Source organism: Vombatus ursinus, unplaced genomic scaffold, assembly GCF_900497805.2.
Source record: "Vombatus ursinus unplaced genomic scaffold, bare-nosed wombat genome assembly UNPS02014158.1, whole genome shotgun sequence".
Classification (NCBI taxonomy): Eukaryota; Metazoa; Chordata; class Mammalia; order Diprotodontia; family Vombatidae; genus Vombatus; species Vombatus ursinus.
In genome coordinates this window covers 7973335-8000392 of record NW_020953936.1, presented here as the reverse complement: position 1 = coordinate 8000392, position 27058 = coordinate 7973335, and the positions used below count along the sequence as shown (strand labels likewise).

The 27058-nt window shown below is 38.6% G+C and overlaps 1 protein-coding gene across 3 annotated transcripts in view; it reads right to left on the bottom strand.

Moving 5' to 3' along the window:
* The window catches only part of FOCAD (focadhesin), a 351817-nt gene that overhangs the window by 222748 nt on the left and 102011 nt on the right, over nt 1-27058 (bottom strand). For all 3 annotated transcript variants that reach the window (XM_027859022.1, XM_027859023.1, XM_027859024.1), the window contains exons 9-11: nt 25340-25427; nt 18029-18231; nt 14639-14896 (exon numbers count right to left, since the gene is read on the bottom strand). In XM_027859022.1, coding sequence (XP_027714823.1) covers nt 14639-14896; nt 18029-18231; nt 25340-25427 — 549 coding nt within the window. The remainder of the gene's footprint in view (nt 1-14638; nt 14897-18028; nt 18232-25339; nt 25428-27058) is intronic.

The following is a 27058-nucleotide window of genomic DNA, read 5'->3' as shown; positions in this document are numbered from 1 at the left end:
TGTGTGTGTGTGTGTGTGTGTGTGTGTGTGTGTGTGTGTGTGTGTGTATTCTAGTATGAAAGACCAGAATAAAATTCCTTGAGTAAGAGGTGCTTTACTTTTGTTATTACATCCCTAGCACCTATAACAATGCCTAACACATAGTAGTGAGGAGTTTGGTGATTGATTAAATGCAATTCAGCCCACTCTCCCTTTGAGTTCTGGGCCCAACCGTCATTCTTTCCTGTTTACTGATTCCTTCCCTACTAGTTCCAAACTTACCCATGTTTCTCACATCCTGGAAAAACCCTCATCTGATCCTCCCATTCCCATTACTGTCCTATGTTTCTTCTGCCCTTTGTGGCTAAACTTGAAAATGTCATATACAACAGGTGACAATACTTTCTCTCTTCTCATTCTATTCTTAAACCCTTACAATCTGGTTTCTGATCTCAGACTTCACAGAAAATGTTCTCTACAAAGTTACCAATGATCTCTCTTGGCAATCCACATTCTCTCTGACTTCTCTGCAGTCTTGAGCTCTGCTGATTTCACTCTTCTCCTAGGTTTTCAGAACATCACTCTCTCCTGGCTCTCCTCCTACCTATCAGATTGCTCCTGCTCATCCTCCTTTGCTGAAACCTCAACCAAATCTTGCTCTCCAACCACTGGTGTCCCACAGGGCTCTGTCCGAAGCCCTTTTCTCTCCTCCCTCTATACTACTACACTTAGTGATCTCATCACCTCCCACAGATTTAATATTTATCTCTTTACTTATGATTATCGCTCAAATATGCCTATCCTGCCCTTTTCTCTCTGCTAACATCCAATCTCGCATCTCTGACTGACTTTCAGACATTTCAAACCTGCTGTCCAGTAGACATATTAAACTCAACATGTCCAAAACAGAATTCATTATCTATCCCCCTAAGTCCTCCCTATCTCATACCTTCCCTATTACTGTAAAGGGCAATGCCATCCTCCCAGTTCCTCAGACTCACATCCTACAAATCATTCTTGATTCCTCACTATCTCTCACCTACATCATATCCAATCTGTGGCCAAGGTCTTTCAATTTCACCTTTGAAATATCTTTCATGTGAGCCCCCTTCTCTCTTCTGACAATGTCACCACCCTGATACAGGTACTCATCACCTCACACCTGCACCACTATAACAGCCTACAAGTGGGTCGATTTGCCTCAAGTTTCTCCCCATTCTAATCCATCCTTCATTCAGCCGCCAGAGTGATTTTCCTGAATCACAGGTCTGATCACGTCATCCTTCTACTCTATAAACTCCAGTGACTCCCTATTGCCTCCAGGAGCAAATACAAAAGTCACGTTTGGCTTTCAAAGCCTTTTATAACCTAGCCCTCCTACCTTTTCAGTCTTCTTACATCTTACTCCCCATCACAAACTGTTCTATTCAGTGACACTATCCTCCCTGCTGCTCCACAAACAAGACACTTCACATTTCTGTGGTATTTGCTTTGGCTGTCTCTATTGCTGGAATGTTCTCCCTACTCATCTCCACCTACAAGTCTTTTTGGCTTCCTTTAAGTCCCAAATAAAACTGCATCTTTTACATCTTTTTCCCAACTCTTCTTAATTCTAGTGCCTTCCTCTGATAATGATGTCTTATCTATCTTATTTCTGGGCAGCTAGGTGGCACGGTGGATAAAGTGCCAAACCAGGAGTCAGGAAGACACATCTTACTGAGTTCAAATTTAGCCTCAGACACTTACTAGCTAGGTGACCCTGGGTAAGTCATTTACCCCGTTTGCCTCAGTTCATCATCTGTAAAATGAGCTGGAGAAGGAAAGGCAAACCAGTCCATTAGCTTTGCAAAGAAAACCAGGGGGTCACAAAGAGCTGGACATGACTGAAATGATTGAACAACAACATATCTTGGCTATACCTTGTCTGTACATATTTATCTGTTGTCTTCCCTATTAGCTTATAAGCTCCTTGAAGACAGGGACTGTCTTTTGCCTCCTTTTATAAACCCAATGCTTAGCACAGTGTCTAGACCTAGCACATAAAATACTGTCTAAGTGAATGACATTTATAATGTCCATCCCAGATAAATATGGCAACAGACCTTGTTCACCCACATTTTTTTCCCCTACACTGACATTTAGGACAACTTCCTAAATGGTTTCAGATATCATCCAAAATATGTGCCATGTTCTGGGGGCTTGATATCACCAACATTGTCAATACAAGCATTTGGAGAAACTCAACATTGAAATATGCTTATAGTTTTAGGGGTGGTTTTTTTCTCAGTTCAATTTTTTCAGTATTAATAAGGTCTGAGTACTTTTTACCCATTTAGTATCTTTCCTTCCACTTCAAACATCTTGTATCCTTCAGTTTTCTCAAATCCTTGAAATCCTTCAGTTTTCTCAAAAATGTTTCTCCTCTAGTAGAAAATCTCTTCTATAAAATACGGGCTTGCCCTGACCCACCTTCTTTTCCCATCTTTTATGACATTTTTGCCTCCATTATAACTATATCTGTGACTGTTTTGTCAAAGTAAAACAGTGAAAGTTCTAATGTCCTTGATGTTATCTTAAGTTTGCTATGAAAATTTTGTAATCTTTCTATTTTTTCCTTCCTTTGTTCTCCTTCTACTTTCATCTTTAAGTCACTCAGGATGATTTTGCTTACTTGTATATCTTGCCAAGATTTTCTTTTAGCTGAAATTACCCTCCACTACTTCTGTTTTATCAGGCAATACTGCTCATAATCTTCCATCATCTTTCTCCATAAGATGTTTTTTTAAAGAGTTTATATTCTAAATGAGTGTTGCCTTTGGCTGCCATCTCTATCCACTTGCCAAGTATGTCAACTGTTTACTGCTTAAGATGCTTTCTCCAGCATTTCTGGTCTCCTTGTTATGGCAATTGATTTAGATCAGTTCAAACTTCAGTAGGAAACTATTACATTCCGCGTTTATGATTTTTTTCTTACTTTCATTATCCATTTTTCATTTCAACAATTTGGTTAATATGTTAGGATTGAATTTCAGTTGCATGCCATATCTTTTTTTTTTCACTCACATTGCTCTAACAAGTCAGTCATCTGACTATATAGATGTATAATTCAGGAATGAGTCCTACATTATTTCCTGTTCAGTTCAGTAAAATAATTTCATTTTTCGTGATACTATTCATTATTCACCATGTCCAATGTCTGCAAATTATTTCCTCAAAGAAAATATTCAATTTATAGTCATGCAACTTCTATCTAATCTAAGAGTCTATGGAGGGTCTTACTCCATTCCTGAGCCAGGTTTTTCAATCTATGACTAGGATCCTCACCTACCTTTCTACCATTACTTTGAAGAAATCAGCAAATATCAAAATATATGCCAACTTAATTTGAAGGGTCTTATCAAATTCATGGTAGAAATTCTCTACTTCCTCATCCACTGCAAGAAATGTTGAGCAAAATCTATTATTTTCAAGTTGTATTTGGCAGATACTTATCAGAAGCAGTGCAACATGAGATGACCAAATGTCCCATGAAAAAAATGTTCTTAATGCCTTGGGACATACAAGAAAAATAACTCTCCTGATTCTTTCATATGCTTCTCCAAGGGAAAGCTATGAGTTATTCTTCCCCTTACTTGTAACTTCCTTATTTCTTCTGATTTTTGTAGCAAGAATGCCCACACTCATAATCCAGTTTTCCTAGGCCACTCACTAGTTACTGGACAAGGATCTCATATTTAGGGTTAAAAGTTAAAAGTTTACAGACATGTTAAAAACGAAGTGATTACTAATAACCTTGGCCCCCTTTCCTACTATTCTACTCCTATCCCTACAAAACTAGAAGGCATACACATAGGCACAAGTGCCATTTTGACTCTTTTCTTTGTTTCATGGGTGTTCATGACCAAGGAACTCACCACCAAGTGGCCAGGCTACAGGTGATTAGCCTCTCCACACTTAACAGAATCATATAAAGTAAATAACACACACACTATAATTAATTTTGGTAAAGAATCCACACATATTTATATACAGAGAAATAGTTTGAAGCTAACATCATCAGCAAAATTTCCCAAAAAAGCTTTCTTAACTCATTTATGAATGACTCCTAGTAACCGTTGAGCACATAACTATTTACTGCGCAGCTACAGACAGCTCAAAATGTGTTGCTGATTTTCCACAGCCAATGGAATAAAGTTCAGACTCCTTTGCCTGGCACTCAAGGACCTTCATAATCTAATCATAGCCTACCATGCCAGCCTGCTCTCAAGAACTCCATATATCAACCACATTAGTCCACTTTCTGCCCTTCTAAATATACCCTACACTTTCCGAGCCTTTACACCAGCATTTCTTTTCACCTAGAATATTCCTCACGTGGAAAATGTCTCCCCTTTCCCTCTTCAGCAACTGAATTCCCATCCACCTTTTAAAAGCCTATTCAATACCAATCTCTCCATGAAAGCTTTCCTGATGCCACTTACCAGTAATGAACTTTCCTCCAAGTACTTCACATTATACTTTGTTTTTCATCTTTCTAAACGTACTTGTCATGCAATACTGTATATTCCTAGATAAAGGTTACTATCAAAGATAGTATAATATCTAAGCTTCTAGGTGGCTAAATAGATGCTTACTCAGTGAACACAACAGTGAAAATGGCTTTTGTCTTGTAAACACTAACAGACTGATAAAAGGCCACACTCATTAAGAAGTGATGTGTGAAACCTCAATAAAAATGACCCTTCTCCACTGATGAAGGCTCTAAGGTGTTTCAAAACATCAAGAACGTATCAAGAAAAAACTCACCTCAATGATAACTGATGCCATGAAGGGGCATGAAACTGTCATCAGAGCTGCATCTTTGAAAATGAGCAAAAATGGGGTCCTTTCTCTTTCATGTTCGGCCTAGAGTTCAGATGATCTGGGCTCAAATCCCAACTGAGACACTTACCAGGCGCATGACCTTTGGCAAGTTACTTTACTATTCTGGGCCTAGGTTTTCTAGGAGGTTTGTGGAGGTTGGCCTCAATGGCCCCAATGGTCCCTTCCAGGTCTAAATCTATGCTACTGTCAAACAACAGAAACCACTGTTGTTTAAAAAAAAAAAAAAAAAAAAAAAGGCCTGGTGAAAAATATTCCATTCCACAAATCATCAGACAGGCACAGAGACACACATCATGCCCAAATACACGTGATGCCAAATGGGGTGGATGGGCCATTAGCCCAACACCTGGACATTTTTCCTCTGTTTACTTGCCTCACATCTAACACACTCTTCTCAACTTCACCCCCCTGGAAGAATTGATGCAATAGCTAGAGAAAACAGTAGCGAAAGAGTTCTTCATTAATAATGCTGCATTTTCCGTTCTCTTTTTCATGGGGTGGACAGATTTACTTCAGGGGGTGAGAAATCAGTTACAATAGAAGACAGGACAATCTGACCAGAGACTCTGTCTGTTCTCTTTTACATAATGTATTTTCTCATTTTCTCACAGCAGTTACTCAGAGACCACTAGAGTTCACACATTCTAAAGGTTTCCTAAGCTAAAAAGTGGCTTATGACCCTTCAGAAAAGCCAAGCAGGAAATCTACAATTTTAATAGATTGAGAACCATCTTTCTACCTTTGATAAAATACAGGCATAAAACCAGCCAACAGGACATTAGTTATGAGCCCAGTCATACAAATGGTTTGAATTCAACCAAAAATGTGAATGTTTTTACAAAGTGGAAAAAGCAGACAATGAAAAAGTCACAGAGGATAAAATAAATTAGAGAAGATTTCTAAGGTTTCCATCATTCGTGGCACATGAACACAACATAAAAAGGAAAGATTAAACACCGCTCATTTTAAAAGAGAAAAAGAACAAATTGGGAAGGTAGGGAGGAGTTAAAGGAAATTTTAAGGAAATGTATCCTATTCAGGTTGAAGTCTTCAACTTCTGATTTTCAGAAAAATATAGTTGGACTTTCTAAATCCATTTTACAAAGAAAAAAACAAATCTGAATGCTAAGTACAGAACATTTAGAAATGGCTTCTCTTCACACAGAATAGTTATCCATTTGTCAAATTTATCCACTGTCTCACAGTCACAACTCTAGTTCAAGTTCTCATCACCTCTCATGTGAAATGAACCTTTTGAACAGACTCCCTGCCTCAAGTTTCTCCTGTTCCATTCCATCCTCCACTCCTTTGCCAAGATAATTTTTTCTGAACCCAGGGTCTGACAAAGCCAACACAAAGCTCAAGGGGCTGCAGTGGCCTCCAATTACTGACATGATTATATGTCAATTCTTCTCACATTAAAGTTCTTCACAAACTGGCTCCTTTCTATTCATCCATCATTCTTACATTCTCCTCCCTTCCATGCCTTCTACAACCCAACAACACTGGTGTTCTTGCAGTTCCCCACCCATGATCCTTCATCTCCTATCTCCTGGACCTCGCCTATGTCCCCCATAACTAGAATGCTGTTGGTTTTCCTTCCCCTCTTAAGGTTTCATCAAAATTTGGCTCAAATGCCACTTTTCGTGGAAAGTCCTTCAACTGTGAATACCTTCCCTTCTAAGATAGTTTTCTATCTATTCTGTATATATCTTGTGCATACCTAGTTATTTATATGTTGTCTCCTCCATTTGACTATAAGCTGCTTGAGAGCAGGAACTGTTTGAGGGCTTTCTTTGTATACCCAGAACTTGTAACACAGTGCCTGAGACATAGTAAATGTTTAATAAATGCTTCCCAACTGACTCACTAACTGATACCTTACATGACTAGTCCTTGACCCTAGTATATGAATACGAAATCAGGTCTCTGTAGCAGAATGCCATAATTATTTGTTTGCATCAAACTATTTAATATCTTTATCAATGAGAAGATAAAGGCAAGATAGTAATAATGCTCATCAAAATTTAAGGTGTCACAAAAGTTGGAGGGATAGCTAACTTGGGATACAAAAAAACATTAAGTTTTGCAGGTGCTTTCCTTACTATAAACCAAAAAGAGATTGAAAAAGTCTCTTATAACATCCTCATGGACAATGGCTGGGAGATAAGGGCTAAATGACTGCACATGAGGTAGAAATAACTTAGCTGAAAGACCAGTCTCAAAGACTTATTCTTTGCATGGGAACCTGAAATCAGGTCTCTAGCAAAGTGCCATAGTAATCTGTGTTTGTTCCAAATTATTTAACATCTTTATCAATGACTAGGATAAAGGCACAGATAGATATTAATAACGATCATCAAAATTTAAGATGACAAAATCTGGAGGGACAACTACTTTGTTAGAAGTCAGGATGCAAAAATACTTCAATAGGGCAGAATGCTGAGTCAAATAGGAAAAGATGACATTTAATAGGAATAAGTGTCAGGTGTTATACTGGGTTCAAAAAAAAATCAAGGAAAGTTAAGGCTAAAAATCAATTTGTCTGAAAAAGATCTGGGGATTTTTGTTGCTCTGGAAGCCCAACATGAACCAACGACACAACAAAGGCAGAGTGACAGGACTGGGTTTTCTATACCCTATTCAAGTCAAATCATATCTTGAGTCTAGAAAACTTTTAAGACTGATCTGGATACACTAGAAAGCATCCAGAAGAGGAGCATTAAGGATGAGCTGTCTTGAGATCATGCCACATGAGCTGAAAAAATTGAGATAATTCACCACAATTCACTCACTCAAAAAGGGAAAGCTCTCTTCAAGTATCTTTATAGAGCTGTCATATGGAAGAAGGATTAATCAAGGTAATACATGGCAACAAGCAATTGATTACTATTATTAAATTATAATTATTATATTTAATAACTTACAAGATAGTGATTTAATTTATATCTATTATAATTAACAATGGTGATGATAGTATTTATATAGCGCTTCATAGTTTGCAAAGTTCTTTACAAACATGATCTCACTTTATCTTCACAACAACTCTAGGATATAAGTGCTATTGCTATCCTTATTTTACAGATGAGGAAACTGAGGCAGTCAGAGGTTAAATGACTTGCCCAGAGTCACATAGTGAGGAAGTGTTTAAGGCTGAACTTGAACTCAGGTCTCCCTGACTTCAGGATCTATCCACTGAGCAACCAATAGGTTTTACTATGTGCCAGGCACTGTGCTAAGCATTGGGGATACAAATCCAAGCAAAAAGAAACACAGTTCCTACCCAAGGATTAGTATTATCTGTTTAGCTCCAGAGGGCAGAGCTAGGAGCAATAAGCAGAAATTATACAGAAGTAAATTTTTGTTCAGTGGAAGGAAAAACTTCCTAAATACTAAATCTATCCAAAAGTAGGACAGGTTGCCTCAAGAGGCGAGGTTTCCTCCTTACTGGAGGTCTCTGGCACCTCTTCCCTGGAACCTTGAGGTTCCATCCTATTTTCTTCTTTCACTTCCACAGAGTGGGAAATGAATATCCCTACTTAATCCACTCCAGTCCAAAGATCACTACCATCAAAATTTTCCTGCTTAAACTCTGTCATCTCTCACCCAAAGAATACCGCGATTTTAAAGAACATGGTTTGGTAGCAACAGAATTCCTGAGTCTCAAGTAGGCATATGATCTGGAAAATGGTGACAAGACAACAAGTAAAATAATCTTTCAGACTCCAACTGCTTCTGCTGCCATCAAAGGGAAGGCTCCAGGCAGTAAGTGTGGTTTATAGCCATCCGAATTTAGAGGGAAAAAAAAAGTACCTATCACATTGCTCATAGTTTCTGAAAGCCAGAAATTGTACTTGAAACATAAATACTAAAAACAGATGCATCTCTCAACTACTACTCCAAGATAAAATACAATGGGTACTAATTTCAGGAAATAGATAGAGATCCCATTTACCAAAGTATAGCGTATTTATGATTTTCAAAACCTCTTTTCTAAATAAAATTAAGGCTTTTAAAACTTTCAAGTAGACCACAGGAATTCACACAGGAAGCTCAGTTCTTGGATCACTAACCCAGAATGCTCTCGGATGAACTCCCCTCCAAGAAAACAAAAAGTCTTTGAACTTTTGCCAAGAGCTTGTGTCTGGGCTTGTGTCATCCACAAAGTAAACCCAATGTGATGTGGGAGTCAAGACTTTGTCATGACTGTTAACATTTCTAGGAATGACGAATGAGTTTCTTCAAAATATAATTTTTCAAGTATCATCTTTGCATTAGCATTGTTTGGCATTTTAACTACCAAGCATTATTAACAATTATTTCTGGCTGATTTTTATCAATGAGTAAAACATGATGGCAGTGTTGCCAAAACCTTAAGAGACCTTGAAGATACACCATTACTAAACCTTGAATGGAGATGATCCAAAATTTATTTTTAAAAGTATTCAACTTTTTGAAACTTGTTATCTTTTGTTATTATCTCACCATTTTCCCCCAAATATGTCACAACCCCTTGAGCTATCCCTTCAAACAAATTCAATTTAATAGACATTTACTAGGCACCAACTATGTGCCATACTTGGTGTTAGGTCCTGAAGATAAGGAGAAAAGGCAAACCACTTCCTCTCCACACCTAGGAGGAAACAACATACACACAGGTAAGTCAGTCAGGCAATAAACATTCATTAAGCACTTACTACGTGGATGTGGGAAGCACCAAAGACTGGGGGAAATCAGGAGAGGGATCTTGCAAAAGATGGTTCTTGAGATGAGCTTTAAAGGGATTCAGAGTATTGAGCACCTAATTGTAATAAGTGCATAAGAAATATGCTGAGTGCTATAAGAGTCCAGAGAAAGGAGAGATATTTTTAACCTAAAAAGAGGTGGAGACCAAAGACAGCTGAATTGAGGAAATTGCATTTGGACTGAGACTTACAGGATAGGTAAGGGACAAAAGGACGGGACAGGATGGGATGGGCCACTGTAATAGAATAGCATAAGCAAAAGCCTGGAGGAGAGAATGATAAGGAGTCATTTCTGGCTGACTCTAGGGTACATGAGTAGGAAGAGTGAGAGACAACATTGCAAAGGGAAGCTGAATCCTATTCCTGTAGGGGCTTAAAAACAAGGTTAAGGAACCTGAAATTTATTCAGTTGGCAAAGGGGAGCCATGAAAGGTTTTCAAGTAAAATAATGACATGATGAGATCTATGCATAGGGGAAGATTAATATGACCTCATACGTAGGATACTCTGAAGGGGAATGATAGACCAGTTAGGTAACTCTTCAGCAGACCAGAGTTGTGATGAAGGACTATACTGGGGGGTAGTACTACTAGAAAGGAGGGGACAGATATAAAAGATACTGCAATGCCAGAATGAACAGAACCATGTGAGGAATAAAGTGGAGTCAAAGATGACACTGGGATTTTGAGCCTGGATGGCTAAATAAAAAGTGAAAAAAATAAACAAAATAAACAAATCCCTATGAAAAAATAGATTTGTGGGGTAGATTCATTTCGGGACATACTGAGTTTGAGTTTGCCATCAGCCATACAGGTAGAAATGTGGCTGGTAGGCAGTAGAACTGCCGATTAAAAACTAAGGAAAAGTCTTCCTTGGCCTCTTGGCAGTTGCGAGACCTCTCGGGCCATGTGCTGCCCCTCATCCAGCTGCCACCGGCTGCTATACCTCAAAAAATTGAGGAAATAAAAGACTTCCTGCTGACAGCCAGGTGAGAAGATGCCAAACCTGTCAAGATCAAGAAAAACAAGGACAATGTGAAGTTTAAGGTTCGCTGCAGCAGGTACCTGTACATACTGGTCATCACAAACAAAGAGAAGGCAGAGAAACTTAAATAGTCCCTGCCTCCTGGTTTGGCTGTGAAGGAGCTGAAGTGAAGGAATCATTCAATGTTCCACCTGTATTAAAATGTAGGGGGAAAAAAAGAAAAAAAAAAACTAAGGAAAAAGGTCAGTGCTGGAGAGATAAATTTTGGAGTTATCTGCACAGATAAAATCCTAGGCAGAGGAAACAATTGCCAACGGAGACCACATAGAGAGAAGAGACAAAGGGCTAAGGATAAGAAAAACCTAAATTAATGGGTGAAAAAGGAAAAAGGAGAATCCTTAAGTGTTGGAGAAGGAATGATCAAGGAAACAGGAGAGGAACTAGGAGAATTATGTGATACAGAAACCAAGGGGGGAGTTTTAAGAAGGAAAGGGCCAAGGATGTAACATGACGAAGAGATCCAGGAATATGAGAAATCTTGAGGGTGAGTCTTTGGATAAAATGAGCTGGAGAAAGAAATGGCAAACCACTCCAGTGCCCTTGCCAAAAAAACCCCAAATGAGGAAAACAACTCAACAACAACAAAAGTGACCTCAAAGATTAGTTCCTATGGAATTCGATGAATGAAAAATGCTTTGTTCAATGTCTACCCATGTGCCAGACACTGTGCTAAGCACTCGGTATACACATACAAATGTAAAACAATACCTGCCCTCAAAGAGTTTAGTTCTAAGAGTAGAAGACAATTCACACCTGGGAGTGCAGATCAGGGAATGAATTGGGAGTTACAGGGATGGTGAATTGGTTCAAAAAGAACTCAACTGAAACTTTCCAGAAACAGTGGTAATATTGGCTTGATCACTGAGCTCAGCACAAGACTTGGAAATTGGGAGAAATGCAGGGAACAACTAGATGGATGGTGTGCTTGGGTATGGGGCTCACATAGATGTGATGGATTGTTAATGCTCATTTACTCCCTCACCAATCAAGATGGCCCAGTGCAGCATTCCAAAAAGTTAAGTGGATTAACTCTCCCATCCACCAAGCATATTTTCCTGCTGTTCCAAGTGGGGAGAAGCAGTTGACAAAATGGCCCAAAGAAAGTCAAGCATGGTCAGCTTTTGTGGTCTAGGGCCAACTGCCTTGGGTGGACTGGTTGAGTTCATGTTCTTTCTCTCCAATCTAATCAAATCCAGTCCAATAAACAATTTTTAATTGCCTACAATGTGCCAGGAATTGTGCTAAGCATTGGGGATACAGTAACTAAAAAGTAAGACACTCCTTGCTTTCAACAAGCTTACAATGTAAAAGCAGAGACAACACACAAAAGGAGGCAAGAAAGCCAGACACCAGAGGGTATCTTGTTCCATGTGTTGAAAGCAGGGAAAGCAGTAGACACAAGGTGGAATGATCTGAGAGTTCAAATGCTGTCCTCTATAAAGGCATAGAGAGAAGTCTGGTATGCAGCCCTCCAGGCCTTCAATCAGGGGAAAGAAGAGGCTGAGGGAGGTGTTATCAATCAAGGCTTGACTTAACAGCATGGTGGTGAACTTAGACTTAATGAGCTCATCCTGGGCAGGGCACGTTCTTCCAAGTAGTTGAAGCCGGATAGAGCAGCAGATGCAAAGTGGAATGTATTCACTCAACCAATCAAAATAGAATCAATCAAGTATTCACTACTATATACCAATGACATTGAAAAAAAAAAAACCAGCCCATGCTCTCTGAAGCTTATGTTCTAGCAAGCAAGACAAGTACATAGACAATAATAAGTATATACAAAATATATATGAAAATAAATAGAAGATAATTTATGGGCAAGGCAACTGGGGAGAGTCCACCCGTAGAAGGTACCAGGATTGAAAACAGCCAATGCAAAGATACAGAGACGAGCAACCATAATAGTGCAGGATCCTTAATATATCTGGCAGGTACCATCTAGTTCAACCCCCTTATTTCACAGATGATAAAACGAAGACCCAGAAAAATTATGTTGTTTGTCCTTCGTTTTCAAAGAGAACCAATGACATCAAAGGTGATGTCTTGATTTGCCTATGAGTCGGGTTTAAGTGAGGCAGAGCTGAAACAAAGTCATCAGCCTCACTCTCTTCCAAAGTCATCGAAGCCCAGTAGCAAGACAAAAGTCAAGACAACCAGCAGTGGCCCAGGATGCAGTGGATGACCTGGGCATCTTCGATGCCTGACCAAGCTCTAAGCGCTCCACAGCACCTGCTTCAGCCGCCTTCACAGCCATTGGAACAAAGTGTTCTCATCCACCCATTCTGCCAGGGGAATGTCTTCACATGCTGGAAGCAGCCATCCACCTAACTCACCAATCGGTCTGAGCCTGTCAGTTACCCTCAGAGAAATTAAGACACTTGGCTCAAAGTTACACAGTAAAGAGTGGAAAAGCTGGTATTCTAACCCAGATCTTAGGACTCCAAATGCAGTGTTCTCTCCACTAACAACTAGACTGTGGGCTGCTATAGAGCAGGGACAGTCTTACGCCTTTCTTTGTATCTCCAGCGAGCTTAATAAATGCATATTGACAAAGTGACTGATTAAACCACAATCCTATTCACTAGGGAGAGGTTGGGACTGGGATAGGAGAACCCTCTACCTCATTAGTGCTGATATTACCACTTCAGACCCACTCTGGGAGTGAAGGAAAAGGGGGTGAAGGGCAGCTGAGATTAGGGGCTGAGGTGGGGAAGAGAGAAGATAAGTTAGTAAGAGGCATGGCAGGCCAAGGCTGAAAGGGAAAGAAAAAAAAAGGAAGGCAAATTTCTGTGGTCACCTGTTGAGTGGTTGTTCATAGGTAAGAGTCATGCACCACTGGAGGTCTATCTCTACATCGAAATTCTAGATAAGAATGCACAGCTGTAGAAGTTAAGGAAACATCAAAACCAAACAACTAAAAAGCAAGCAGTCCAATACTTCAACTATAGTATCTGTAGACTAGATATTATCTTTTGTCTAGTCGAGTTTCAGATTTTTCTTCACTTTATCAACTTCCAAGATTAATTTCATATGACGGTACTTTAGGAATGGGGATGGCTAGGTGGCACAGAGGATATTTCAGTCTGGAAGTAGAATCAGGAAGACCTGAGTTCAAATCCAGCCTCAGACACTACTAGCTGTGTGGTCCTGGGCAAGTCACTTTATTGTTTGCCTCTACAGTTGAGTTGTAGAAGGAAATGGCAAACCACTCCATTTTCTTTGCCAAGAAAACCCCAAATGGGGTCACAAAGAGTCAGACACAATTGAAACGACTGAACAACAATAACTTTAAGATTATCCCCTCTTTGTTAAAGTAAGAAAGAAAAAATACCTATGAGAAATATATTTAATCTTTCCTGAAAAAATTGTTAGATTAAAAAAAACTGTACTATATTAATTATATGATCTAGTCATATGATTAGAAGTGAGTAAAAACATCATCAAGGTCTACTTCTACAACTGTACATACAACTCATTTCTCCCAGAATTATACAATCTTAAAAAGGGCCTTAGGGCTCATCAAGTCTAACATCCTACCAAATACAAGAACTGAAAGGACTTCCTAAACATCACTTACCACTGCCCCACTTCAAGCAGATTTCTCTTCATAAGTATGTTTTGATTAGGGTGGAAAAATGTATTTGTATCTCTGAGAAGAAATAAATTTAAGACTGCAGAACACTGGGACAACCTTGAACATGGGCCATAGCAAGTGAGTCAGGCTAGGATTATTATGTATTTTTTTTGTTAGGCAACTGGGGTTAAGTGACTTGCCCAGGGTCACACAGCTAGTAAGTGTCAAGTGTTTGGTCTGAGGCCGAATTTGAACTCAGGTCCTCCTGACTTCAGGGCCTGTGCTCTATCCACTGTGCCACCTAGCTGCCCCCTAGGATTATTTTTTAAATGTTGCAAAGGATAATGCACTGAATGAAACATTCAGAACCCCATAACCACGAGTTAGCTGCCTCCTTGTCTTTGAACCTTACCTGAGAGGAGTCTGCTTTGGCTATTTCTGTGGTGGCCCTCAGTACGCTGTGAAGATTCTCTCCTTTTTCTTGAACAAGTAAATGAGCCAATAGAAGGAAAACATGTACAGGAACGTGGGTGGTGATAGGTAGCAATGATTTCACAGAAGACAGCCAATCACATACTGTGGACTCTTCTTTCATTTGTTCAAGGATTCTCCAGGTTGTAAACATTGGATAATACATGCTGGTTACAGGGAAAGCAAGCTTGAAGGACATCTGGAAAATAATTACAAAAGCTAATAAAAAAATGGAAGGGGCAGCTAGGTGGCGCAAGGGGCAGCTAGGTGGCACAGGGGCAGCTAGGTGGCGCAGTGCACAGAGCTCCAGCCTTGGAGTCAGGAGGACCTGAACTCAAATCTGGCCTCAGACACTTGACACTTAACTAGCTGTGTGACCCTGGGCAAGTCACTTAACCAAAAAGCAAAAAAAAAAAAAAAAAAAAAGGAAAGGAATTTCAACAGTATTCTATTACAAAGAAAAGTATTTATATGTCAAATTAAATGATTAATATTACAGCCACCACCAGAATGCAGTGAGGAAAGTACTTCACAAAACTTAAAGCACTATATCCATGAGCTCCAAGCAAATGACAGCCTCTCAGAGTTTCAGTTTCTTCATCTGTAAAATGGGAGAGAATATCTGTCCCTATCTACCTCATAGGTTTGTAACGGGACTGAAAGGGAAGAATTTATACTAAGTGCTTTGCAAACTTTCAAGTCCAAATAAATGACAGCATCTAATACTTTTGTTGTTGAAGAACTCTTCTGCTCCTTCAAAATAAATTTTAAATGTTTTTCTAAAGTTTGGAATTTGAACAGCCTGGAATTGAACTACAGGTTAAAGTAACACACTGCTCTGGAGTTTTCCTGGAGGAGTAGCCAGTCACAACCATTCCTCATAATTAGAACTCTACTTACCAACTGAAGTAGAGATAATGAGAACTAATTACAAATAATTATCAAAGACAAGTCACATTTATAGGAAAAAAATCATCATTGAAAAAAACACAATTACTCTGAAAGAAAAGCCCTAGTTTAAGTATTGGTTAGGAATCAGTTTAAGTTGGAAGGTCTTGTTGAATCCATCATTAACATGTGGGCAAGAACATCTAAAAAAGCATTCTAGCTGTATACTAAGGGAGTAGTAAGTACATAATTTCTGAAATGGAAAACAGCATAAAGGTTTTACACAAAATTTAGGGAGAAAATTCCACATTAGAGTCGGAGTTACTTCTGTGCACAAATAACACTCTGATAAGGCCTAATAGAAAAAACTTTGTCCCTCTGAATCTCTCTTTAATGCTCTTATCATTATCTCAGAGAACAAATGAAATATAAAAGTACTTTAGAATTTAAATTACAACACACGTTTGTATTTTTATCCTTCTTTCTAGAACGAATATAAGTGAAAATGTTTTAAGCAATTCTGTACTGAATACACTTAAAGAACAATAGAGCATTGTGTTCTATAGATTACTGAAGACAAGTTCCTAATTTGGAGAATCTGTGATGTTTTTAACTCTTAGAAATTGGAAAAAAGTTAAACATCTTTCTTAAAGCTTTTCAAACTTCCATAGATTCAGACAGATAGATAACTGCACAATTTAATTATATACAAAATATTTGATATAATACCAGGGAATACTGACTGTAGTTTCAAATGAAACACCAGAATTCAAAGCTCACCAATTTAAAGATCAAAGCTCATTGTTTGAGGGCTGGTAGGGATCTAATAGGCTATCTGGTCCAATTCCTTTATTGGATAGATGCAGAAACTGAAGCTCAGAGTGACTTGTTGATGGCAAGTTAGTTACAGGAAGAGTCAGAATTTGAATCCAAGTGCTCTGATTCCAAATCTATGTGCCACTCAGGGCAAAGCTGAGCACAGTAAAGGAGTAAAAGAGAGCTGAGTTTTTAGAGAGACATCTCTCATTTACAGAATAGAGATGGCCCAAGCAACAAAAGCAATCTGATCCATGCTATACTTGCCATAAACAGGCATGTTCAGATGCCAACAATACGCATTTACGCTCAGCTTAAATTTTAACTCTTTAATAAATAAAAGGGTGGCTACAGAAGCCCTATTCAAATACATCCCCAAGAAATTGGCAGAGTATCATAAGCTGTGCATTTATGGTCCTAACTGCAGTGCTTTCTCTAACCCCACTTTACTAACCATTAAAGAAAAAGTAAAACTATTATCCTGAATGAGTCATCATTCTAATACACCTGATTAAACAGTGACTTAGCAAACAGGCACTGGATGGAAGCTTATTCTCAGTAAATATCACTTGTGATTTTGAAAGGCCCAAAACTGTCCAACATTTGTGGCTTCCTCCTGCCTGCAATCCAGAAATCAATCAATCATTGTTTGACATTTACAACTGAGGGGGAGAAGGAAGGAGAAAGAGAGACAGAGAAACAGAAAGAGAGACAGAGACAGAGAGACAGGGGGAGAGACACAGACTTTAGGCTTAAGATCAGGTTGTTTTCTTAATTATATTTTCCATTTTCTCCTCACATTATTACTGAATCCAAAAGATGGTTTTCCCCCACTTTCTGTTTCCCCTTCTCTCACGTTACAAATAAACTATGTATTACAAATTCTAAAGATTTATTCTATTAGGATTTAGGAAGCCAAAGTATGTATTCAATTTCTCTCTAATGGCTGACTAATTTCCGTTGCATGCTGAACAACGAATAATAAATGGCTTTATCCCTCTAGTACCTTTAAGCATCTGTGATTAAAGCCACATCCGCCTTCACAGAGAACACAAGGACAGTGATAAGGCCTTGTATTTGTGTAGCTGCCTCTCTCCAAGAAGCTTTAACATGCTTTACCTGCATTATCTTGTTTAATCCTCACTCAATCCCTCTAAGAGAGGAAGCTGGGAGGTGAAGTTTCATTTCACTAATGGAAAAGGCTACAGGACAAAAAGGTGGGGGGGGGGGAGGATGTGCAAAAAAAAGACTGGTAAAGCTTCTCATAGAACTTGAATCAGACCTTAATGCACTAAACCAGAGATCAGCAACATGGTAAAAAGAGAAGATGACAAAGAACGTACCTAAGAAGAGGGAGCAATAACAGCTCTACCGTTACTTGCTCAGACAGATGCAGCAGTGAAGAGGGATAGCACACAGGAAGAGGATGGTGTGCTGGAGAGGAAAGCAAAGACAGACACTCTCGACATGAGGACTGGCATTTCCAGGCCCCTGCCCTCAACCAAGCTGCATTCAAATTTGGTTTAAAACCAGAACTGACTACTCCTGAAGAATGGAATCTCTGCCTGCCAAGTCACTAATCCCACAGCGGTCCTTTGTGGAAGAGAAGCACAAGTTCATGCCTTACCAGCTGCTTTTGTTCTTTGCAGCCCTCTTCTTGCACCATTTTCAAGAGGGTTACAGCCAGCTCTTGTCTAGAGGGGCTGACGTCTTCTGCCGAGATACAATCCTCCAAGGCTGTAGATGACAAAATCTGCAGTAGTGGCATCACCAGCAGCAGGGATGAGGTTGGGGTGATCTTGGTCCCAGCAGAGGAGAGGAGTTTCAAAGCTGTTCACCAAAGAACAATAATTTAAGCCCCCCCCCCAAAAAAATCAATATAACAAAGAGATAAGAAGATACTTAGCGTAACAGTCATCTATTACCTTTAAGGTCAGGGTCAGAACAACAACTGAAATGCAAATAATGCTTGCAAACATTTCAAGTCACCTACTATATATCATGGAAGAAAAATCTATTTATATCCCTAAAAAAAAAAAAATTCAAGCTTAACCCATATTTGCCATAAAACATGGTACAAGAAACAGTGCTGGATTTAGAATCAAAGAACTTGAATTCAAAACTTACCTCTACTATTTATCACCTGTGTGATCTTGAGCAAGTAATTTCATTTAACACCAATTTCCTAATCTGCAAAAAGAATGGGACTAGACGATGCCTAAGGTCCCTTCTACCTCTAGGTATACAATGTTATCATACTAAAACCTTTGCCCCACAGGGTTCTCGATGGTCACAAGCAATAGCACTTTCCCCAGACTGATGATTAAGGTGGTGACCCCTAATACGTAGCAGTTCCTTTAGTTTATCAGGGGTGGGGAACCAGCAGCCTCAAGGTCACATGTGGCGTTCTAAGTCCTTGGATGCGGCTTTTCGACTGAGTCCAAGTTTCACCAAGTTTTACTAAGGGGATCTGTTCTGTGAAGTTTGGATTCAGTCAAAGGGCTGCACTTGAGGACCTGGAGGACCACATCCACTTCAAGGCTACAGGTTTCCCACTCCTGGCCCTAGGCAAAAAGCCTAGAGAAAGGGCTAGCAAGTTGAGGCCAAATCATATACATATACATTTAATGTGTGTTTACATATCTCGTGTGTGTGTTTGTGTGTGTGTGTGTATAGAGATAAAAATATGAATGACCCAGTTGTATATATGCTATGCATCTATAAATATAGAATGAATATTTATAATATGCTACATACACTATATATGACATATATAGTTGTCCCTTCATTTAAATATAAGCTTAAAGCTAGTAGGGATTATCTCACTTCTGTATTTCTATCCTCCGCATTCAGCTTCAGCACGTACCAGGCACTTAATGAATGCTTACTGACTGACTGATAGACAGACTGATTGATGTGAGTATCACATATGATTCAGCAGCCACAACTATAAAGAATCAGAGAGCATGAAAAATGATGTTCCAGAAGGCAATGGATTACTGTAGCTACAAAGGTTAAGAATAATGTACCCAGAAAAACTGAGTAAAAAATGGGGAACTGGAACTTTAATGAAATAAGAGGACTTCCAACATGATGAAAACACAAGAACCGCATAGAAACTTTCAAATTCAAAAACAAGATTCAAAAGGAACATCAAAAGGTAAATATGAGAAAACAATCAAAAGAGGCTAAACAAGGATAAATTATTTACATGTTAATATGATACATGTGGTCCTCTGAACCTGTTCATCTTCAAGGGTCATAGAGGGAGTCAAATTAGACAAGAAAGCCTAGGAGTGATTCTGCTACAGTATGATGATCTTAAAAAGCATAATGGAAATGGAGGAGAAGAGGAATACATTTGGTGGGGAAGGTGAGAGTAGAATGAAAAATTAAGGAAAATTATCTCACATAATCAGGGTGCCCACAGGTACACACTTACACAAACCTCACTCTCATCTAAACTGGTCAAAAGAGGCAAGAATTCCCACACACAGTTGAGAACAGAAATATATTTCACTAAAAGAGGGAAGCAGAAGAGAAAGTAAAGATGGGAGAGGAAAGAACAAGAGAGAATTAAGGGAGAGATTAGTCTGAAGCAAAACAAACTCCAATTAACTCATCTATAATATCTCTCTTTTTTTTTAAACAATGGCAGAGAATTGGAAAGTGAGGGGGTACTCATCAATTGGGGACTGGCTGAACAAGTTATGGTATATAAATGTGAAGGCATATTATGACGTTATAATAAATGAAGGGGATAGTTTCAAAGAAACCTGGAAGTTTTGCAAGAAATGATGCCGAATAAATCGGGAAACAATGTATACAATAGAAGCAATATTGTAAAGACAAACAACTTTGAAAGACTTAAGAGCTCAGACCATCACAATGACTAATCATAATTCCAGAAGATTCATGATAAAACATGCTGCCCACCTCCTGAGAGAGAGGTGATGGACTCAAGAGCTCCACATGAGACATATTTTTGGACATGTCCAATGAGGAAATCTGTTTTGCTTGACTATACATGTTCCCAAAAGGGGTTTTTCTTTCTTTCTCAGGGGTTGGGCGGGTGGGAGAGCATAGAATGGAAAAAGGAAAGAGAAGGCAGATATCTATTCATTGAAAAATAGTAAAATTTAATTTTAAAAAATGTACAAAAGATGGAAGGGCAAGTAAGTGAGGATGAATATGAGAACATGGTATGGCATTATAAAAATAGTTTCAGGAATGCTAGGGCTCAGAAAAAAATAAGGCTGTTAAAGGAAGTTAAAAACAACTGGTATTTTCTAAGATATAGTGGGAGAAAAAGGAAGACCAAAGAGATAAGTCGTTGCTTGGACACTATCCTAATGACTAATAACAAAAAGAAGGTGGAGCTACTAAATTCACATCTGGCTTCTATTTTCTCTGCCAACATATGATCACCGTTCTGTGAAAGGCGGGGGAAAAAATGACTAAACAAGATGGCTAACAAGAAACCAATACCCATGACAAGTAAAACGATCTAAGAAAACACCTACTAGCCCTTGATGAATTCAAGTCACCTGGCCTATATGAAGTACCACCTCAGTTACAGAAAGAATTGGCAAATGTGACTGCTGAACTACTGTCATTAACAAATGAAAGGTCACAGAAAACAGGATGCCATAAGGTTGGAGAAAGGGGAAAAAAATGCTCAATTTTCAGAAAAGGGAAAAGAACAGACCATATAAATTACAGGCTGATAATCTTTATTGTGATTCCTTGGCAAATTCTACAAGGGATCATTAATAAAGAAATTGTGATTTTGCAGCACCATTAATAATAAGTCACATCAAACTGTCCGTATTTCCTTTTCTGACACAGACATTTAATTGGTAGAATAAATAAATGCCACAGACGTACTTTACTCGGATTTTAGCAAAGAATTTGATAATGTTTCTTATGCCATTTCTTTGGAGAAGACTGAGGGATAAAGACTCAATAATCTACTTGGATAGATTCACAACTGGATGACTAGGCAAACTCCATTAGTAACTATTACCTGTTCAATGTTGACATGGCAAGAGGTTTCTAGTAGAGTACAACAGCGATGTGTGCTTGGCCCTGTGTTTTTAACACCTATGTCATTAACCTGAGATATTTATAAAGCACTTTGCAAACTTTACAATACTAAATAAATTATTATTAATATTATTATCATCATTGGTTACCCTGGAAAAGAAAAGACTCTTAGGAGGGTGAGGAATATAATAGTTGCTTTCAAACATGTGGAAATGAAATCAGACTAATTCTGTCTGGCACCAAATGATAGAACCAGGACCACAGGTGGAAATTGCAAAGAAGCTACTTGAGGTTTGGCATTGGGAGAAACTTTTTAACAATTACAGCAATCTACAAACAGAATTCAGGGCTACTTCAAGAGATCTCAACAGAGACTGAATGATCTTGTGGCAGCTACATTACAGTGGGCATTTCTTTAGGGTATGGGTTGGAGTCAATGGCCCCAGAGATCCCTTCCAACTCTCAAATTCTGGGATTCACAATCTATCTTTGCTGCTCCCACAAATAGCACCATACCGGACACATAATAAGTACTTAATAAAAACCTTTTTTTTTTTTTAATTGATGCTGTTGGTGAAATGCTGGTGAAAGAGCAAGGAAATGAGAACCAAAGTAAGTCACTGTCTTTGGCAATCAGTTGGTTACTTTTTAATTCATTTATGATACAATAGAAGCTTTCAGATGTAGTAAAAGTAACCAGTAATGTCTTTTTTTTTTTTTAATAAAGTACAAATGGTTTCTAGAAGTAAGGATTATAAATCTTCCAGATAATTACTGGAGGCCACATGAGTTATTTAAAAACCAGGTATAATGATTTGAATACCTCATTTTTAATTCACTGCTATAATTACTGTGGGTTTTTTAAAATCTGACAATTCAGCAATTTCTTGATCATTCTATCCCTTTTTTTCCCCTCTTTTTTCCCCCCAGTGTACTAAAGAATAATTCTTCCTGACTCTACAAAGCAAAACTATCAGGTTCAACAGCTTCAGGCATGATTCTTTAATTCTGACATGATAATGAGGCAATAGAAATCAGAAGTGCCATTTCAGAAAAGAAATTCAGTCTGCTTGCTAGATAAATGAAAACAAAGTATCAAATCATCAGATTCCAGCATCAGAGCACCAGTGCAAAAGACACATACAAGGGTTTGCTGGCTTTAGAGCACTGGTACCAAAGAAATAGAAATCCATCCCTTGTCTGTTGCATACTGACTTAGAAAACTACAACATTATTTTTGTTACAATGTATTTTTATTGAGTTTGTTAAACATTTCCCAATTACATTTTCATCATGTTCAGCCCCCAAGGGGCTACACTTGGTGCTATTGACACTTATGGCTTTAGATAACCAAGTGCGGCTGTTAAAAAAAAAAACCTTCAAGTTGTATTTTAAATATTAATAATTACATTTTGTACATCATCCTTAGATGTATAAAAACACTTCATATACATTATCTCATCTGATCACCATAACCCAGTAAGTAAATTATCATTCAAATTATTCCCCTTCTACTGAAGTAGCAACTAACGCTCAGTAAACTTAAGTCTCTCACCTACGGACATGCAGCTAAAATGCCAGAGGTGGGATTCAAATAGAATAAGAATGGTTTTCAAGAATGAAGTGAACTACCCTTGTAAGGGTCCTACTTGCCATGAAATGAAAGAGGGAGACAGACTGGAGTGGAAGTCCAAATAGAAGGAAGGCTAATAGAACAAAAAAAGCATATGGCCAGAGATTTAATCTAGGCTATGTTAGGTATTAAAATCATTGGAAATGATCTTCCTCACCACCAACTGGTGGAATCCCTAGCTTCTTTCAAGGAATATCTCAAAAGTCCACTCCCCAGGTGAAGAATTTTCTGACTCCCTCAATTATCAGTGCTCTCCCCCCACCAACCTATCCCAAATATTGTGTACATATTTTCTACCTCCTAATATGTGTCTGCTTTGTTTCCTCCCAATAGAATATAAGCTCCTCCCCAGCAGGGCTTTTTTTCATATTTGTCTGCATAGGGCCTGGTATATAATAGGTGCTTAATAAATGCGCAGAGAATTGTAACTTGTTTCTTAAAATTAATACCATGTGAAAGTCCCCTCTCCTAACTGTGCTTAAAGGGAAAAGCACACTGGATTTAAGAGTCAAAAGAATGTAAAGAGAGAGGGCAGATTATTTCATTCCTTATATTTGTATCCCCAGCATTGTGCCTGGTATATACTAGACACGATAAATACTTGTTAATTGGTTAAAGACAGGATAAGATCCAGAATTTGCAACTGTGAGACCACTCTGGGCTTTACTTTCCTTATCTGTGTGTACGAGTTATCTCCCTAGATACCTTCCAGTCCTGAACCTATAATTCTATGATTTCTGACTTTAGTCTGAGATTAAAAGTACAGTTTGCAAGTGAGGTTTGTGCTTGCTGGCAAAGTTGCAGCCAGGATGAAAACATAAGAAAAGGTCGGAGCTTTTAGCACAGACCATAAACATTTAATATTCATTTATCAATCTGATGCTTGCTATTTTTTCCCAACCTGATATACGATGATGAATATAACTGTCCATCTCTCTGCAGGGATGTTGATGCTATTTTTGTTAGAATTTAACTTCCAATACAAAGTGGAAGGACAGGATCCACATAACCCATGCTCCAAAGCCTACCTAAAATGACACCTCTTCCATGAAATCCTACTTGATTTTTTTTTAATGGAGGAAGGAAATTCTTCATCCGATCCAAGAGGACTTTATGACTTTGTGAAGCTCAAAGGAGTTAATGCTTGTAAAGTGCTTTGTAAACCATAAGCACCATTTAAGCATAAGCTATAACTCTGTATACACGTTTTATCATCCCTCTAGAACTGATCTCACCCTGGGGGCGGTAATTTATCCACCACTGAGGCAAACTCTGCAACAGAACTGATCTGGCTGAGGACTAAAGGGGTGAGAACCTCCCCACCAAACATGCCTCATCCCCTCTATAACAATTCAGGCCCCAAAATTCCACTGGTCCCTGCCTGGACCATCAACCAGGGATTCATCATTTATCCTGTGGCTGCAAGCGGCTGCTTTATTTTTGCATCTGCCTCCAAATCTGACACGACCCTCTTGCACAAAGCAGGTGCTTTGTGTTTGCTGACTATTGTTGTCGTTTATTTCTACCGACCTAAAAGGGGAGAGTATGAAAGCCTTTAGGTAATTTATAAATGTGAACTAGGGCATCTAGCTGGTGCAGCAGATACGAGTGCCAGGCTTAGAGTCATCTTCCTGAGTTCAAATCTGGGCAAATACCTTCACCCTGCTTGTCTCAATTTCCTCATCTGTAAAATGAACTGTAGAAGGAAATGGCAAACCATTCCTGTATCTTTGCCAAAGAAAACCCCAAATGGGGCCACGAAGAGTCAGACATAACTAAAAAATGACTGAACAACATCAGCAACAACAAATGATAACTATTATAATTATCATTATTATCAAGATTTTACCATGGCATGCCAAGGTAGGAAGGGAATAGAGACTGGGCCTTTCATTTCATTGTAGGGAACTCCAAGGTGAGAAATTTTCTTCTACTAATACAAGTAGATACCTTCTCCACAATTTACATTCTTAGAGAGTTGCTGGGAGAACTGAGAGGTTAAGAGATTTACCCACAGGCAGAGACAGCAGATTCGGTGCCAGAGACAGGAATTTAACTGAGGGCTTCCTTGGCCTTGAGGCCAGCTCTCTATCACTATACTAGCCAAGAATAAGCTCTATTTGAAGACAATTAAGTAGGAAAGATATGCGGGAAAACAAAAAAAAAAGTCCATTCTCTGATGAAATAGAAAAAGACAGTGCAATACTTCTGCTAAGATTCATGCTATAGTCACAGTTTCCTAAGGAGGGGAATTCTTACCTAGATTTAAGATGGGCTTCTGCTGACTTGCAGGTGTCTGGAGGATTAGTAAACCTATTCCAATTATGGCTTGTTCAACAGGAAATCCCTAAGAAAAAAGGGGAAAAAAGTCTCTAAAATTTTTGAAAAAACCTTAATATTATATCATGCACACTACAAATATGCATAATATTCCGAGAACATTCAACACCATAGATTTATAATACGACATAGACCTTATAAAATGATTACAATATCACACACCTATACACACATTTTAGAAGCAGCTGCTTGGCACAGTGGATAGAGTGCTGGATCCCAACATGAGTTCAAATCCTGCCTCATATACTCACTAATGTGTGAACTTGAGCAAGTCATTTAACACCTCTGACTTGGTTTCTTCATCTATAAAATGGGGATAATAACTGATAATAGCACAACTACCTTCCTGGGTTGCTGTGCGAATAAAATAAGATAATATTTGCATAATAATTTGCCAAACTTAAAGTACTATATAAATATAGGCTATTATCATTACTACATTAATCCTTGAGTCGATATATATGCGTGTATGTGAATATACATATATATTCAAAATACTAGAACTATATTGATATTTGACAAGGATAATCTATACTTACCACCTACAACATTGTTTTCATGATTATTAAGGTAGATTCATTTAATAAACAACAGTCTTCAATTTTAAGAAAATTTCCTTTCAGGGAAACTCTGCTCCCTAAGAAAGACACCCCCCAAGCTCCCAAACTATGCCATACAAGGATCAACTGAAATAACTGGAAAGATTTGAGAATGCCTAATGTGGACATAATAGCAATCTTCAAATATTTCACAAAGCTATGTATTTAGAACTAGAAAGGACCTCAGAGATCATCTGGACCAAATACTGAGCCCAGTTTTAAAGGTGAGGGAGACTGAGGTCCACAGAAGTTAATGAGTGCCCTACGGTTACAAGCAGAGCCAGGATGCAAACCCAGAGATCCTGGGAGTCAACATGGTACAAAGAAAACTATGCTGGATCTGGAATCAGAAGTCCTAGGTTTAAAATCAACCTCCCAAACTTGCTATCTGTGTGAGGCTGGGCAAGTCTTTAAACACCATGCACCCAGTGTATAATTTATATCACATTGCATGCTTTCTCAATGTGGGGGGGAGGGGGGAGGGCAAGGAAGAGGACAGGGGAGAATTTATAACTCAAAGTTAAAAAAAAAACCAAATGTTAATTTTTTTTACGTGTAACTGAGGAAAAAATAAAATGTTAAAGGGAAACAAAGAAAAAAAAATAAAGTCCATGTGCCTCAATTTCATCCAGTTTAAAAAAAAAAATGAAGGAGGTTAAACTAAATAGCCTCTGAAGCTCCTTCTGGCTCTACGCCTATGAGGAGGAATAGCTCCCATCAAAGAACGTTCCCCCTGAAGTCAAAGTTAACTCAGGCATAAAGCTGACCATGGGAAAATTCCTTAACCTCTCCAGATCTCGATTCCTCATCTGTAAAATGAAGTGTCTGGACTATACGATCTCTAAGGACCCATCTGGCTCTAAATCTATGATGCAAAGAACTTCTGATCACAAATCCAGGGTTCTTTTCCCTTGTATGAAGTGTGTGTATTTGAAGGGCTGTTGTGTTGAAAAAGGATAACACTTAAAATGGGTGCCAGAGGGCAGTAGAAGATCAAGTGACCATGACTCTGGAGACAGATTTCACCTCGTTCTTTATA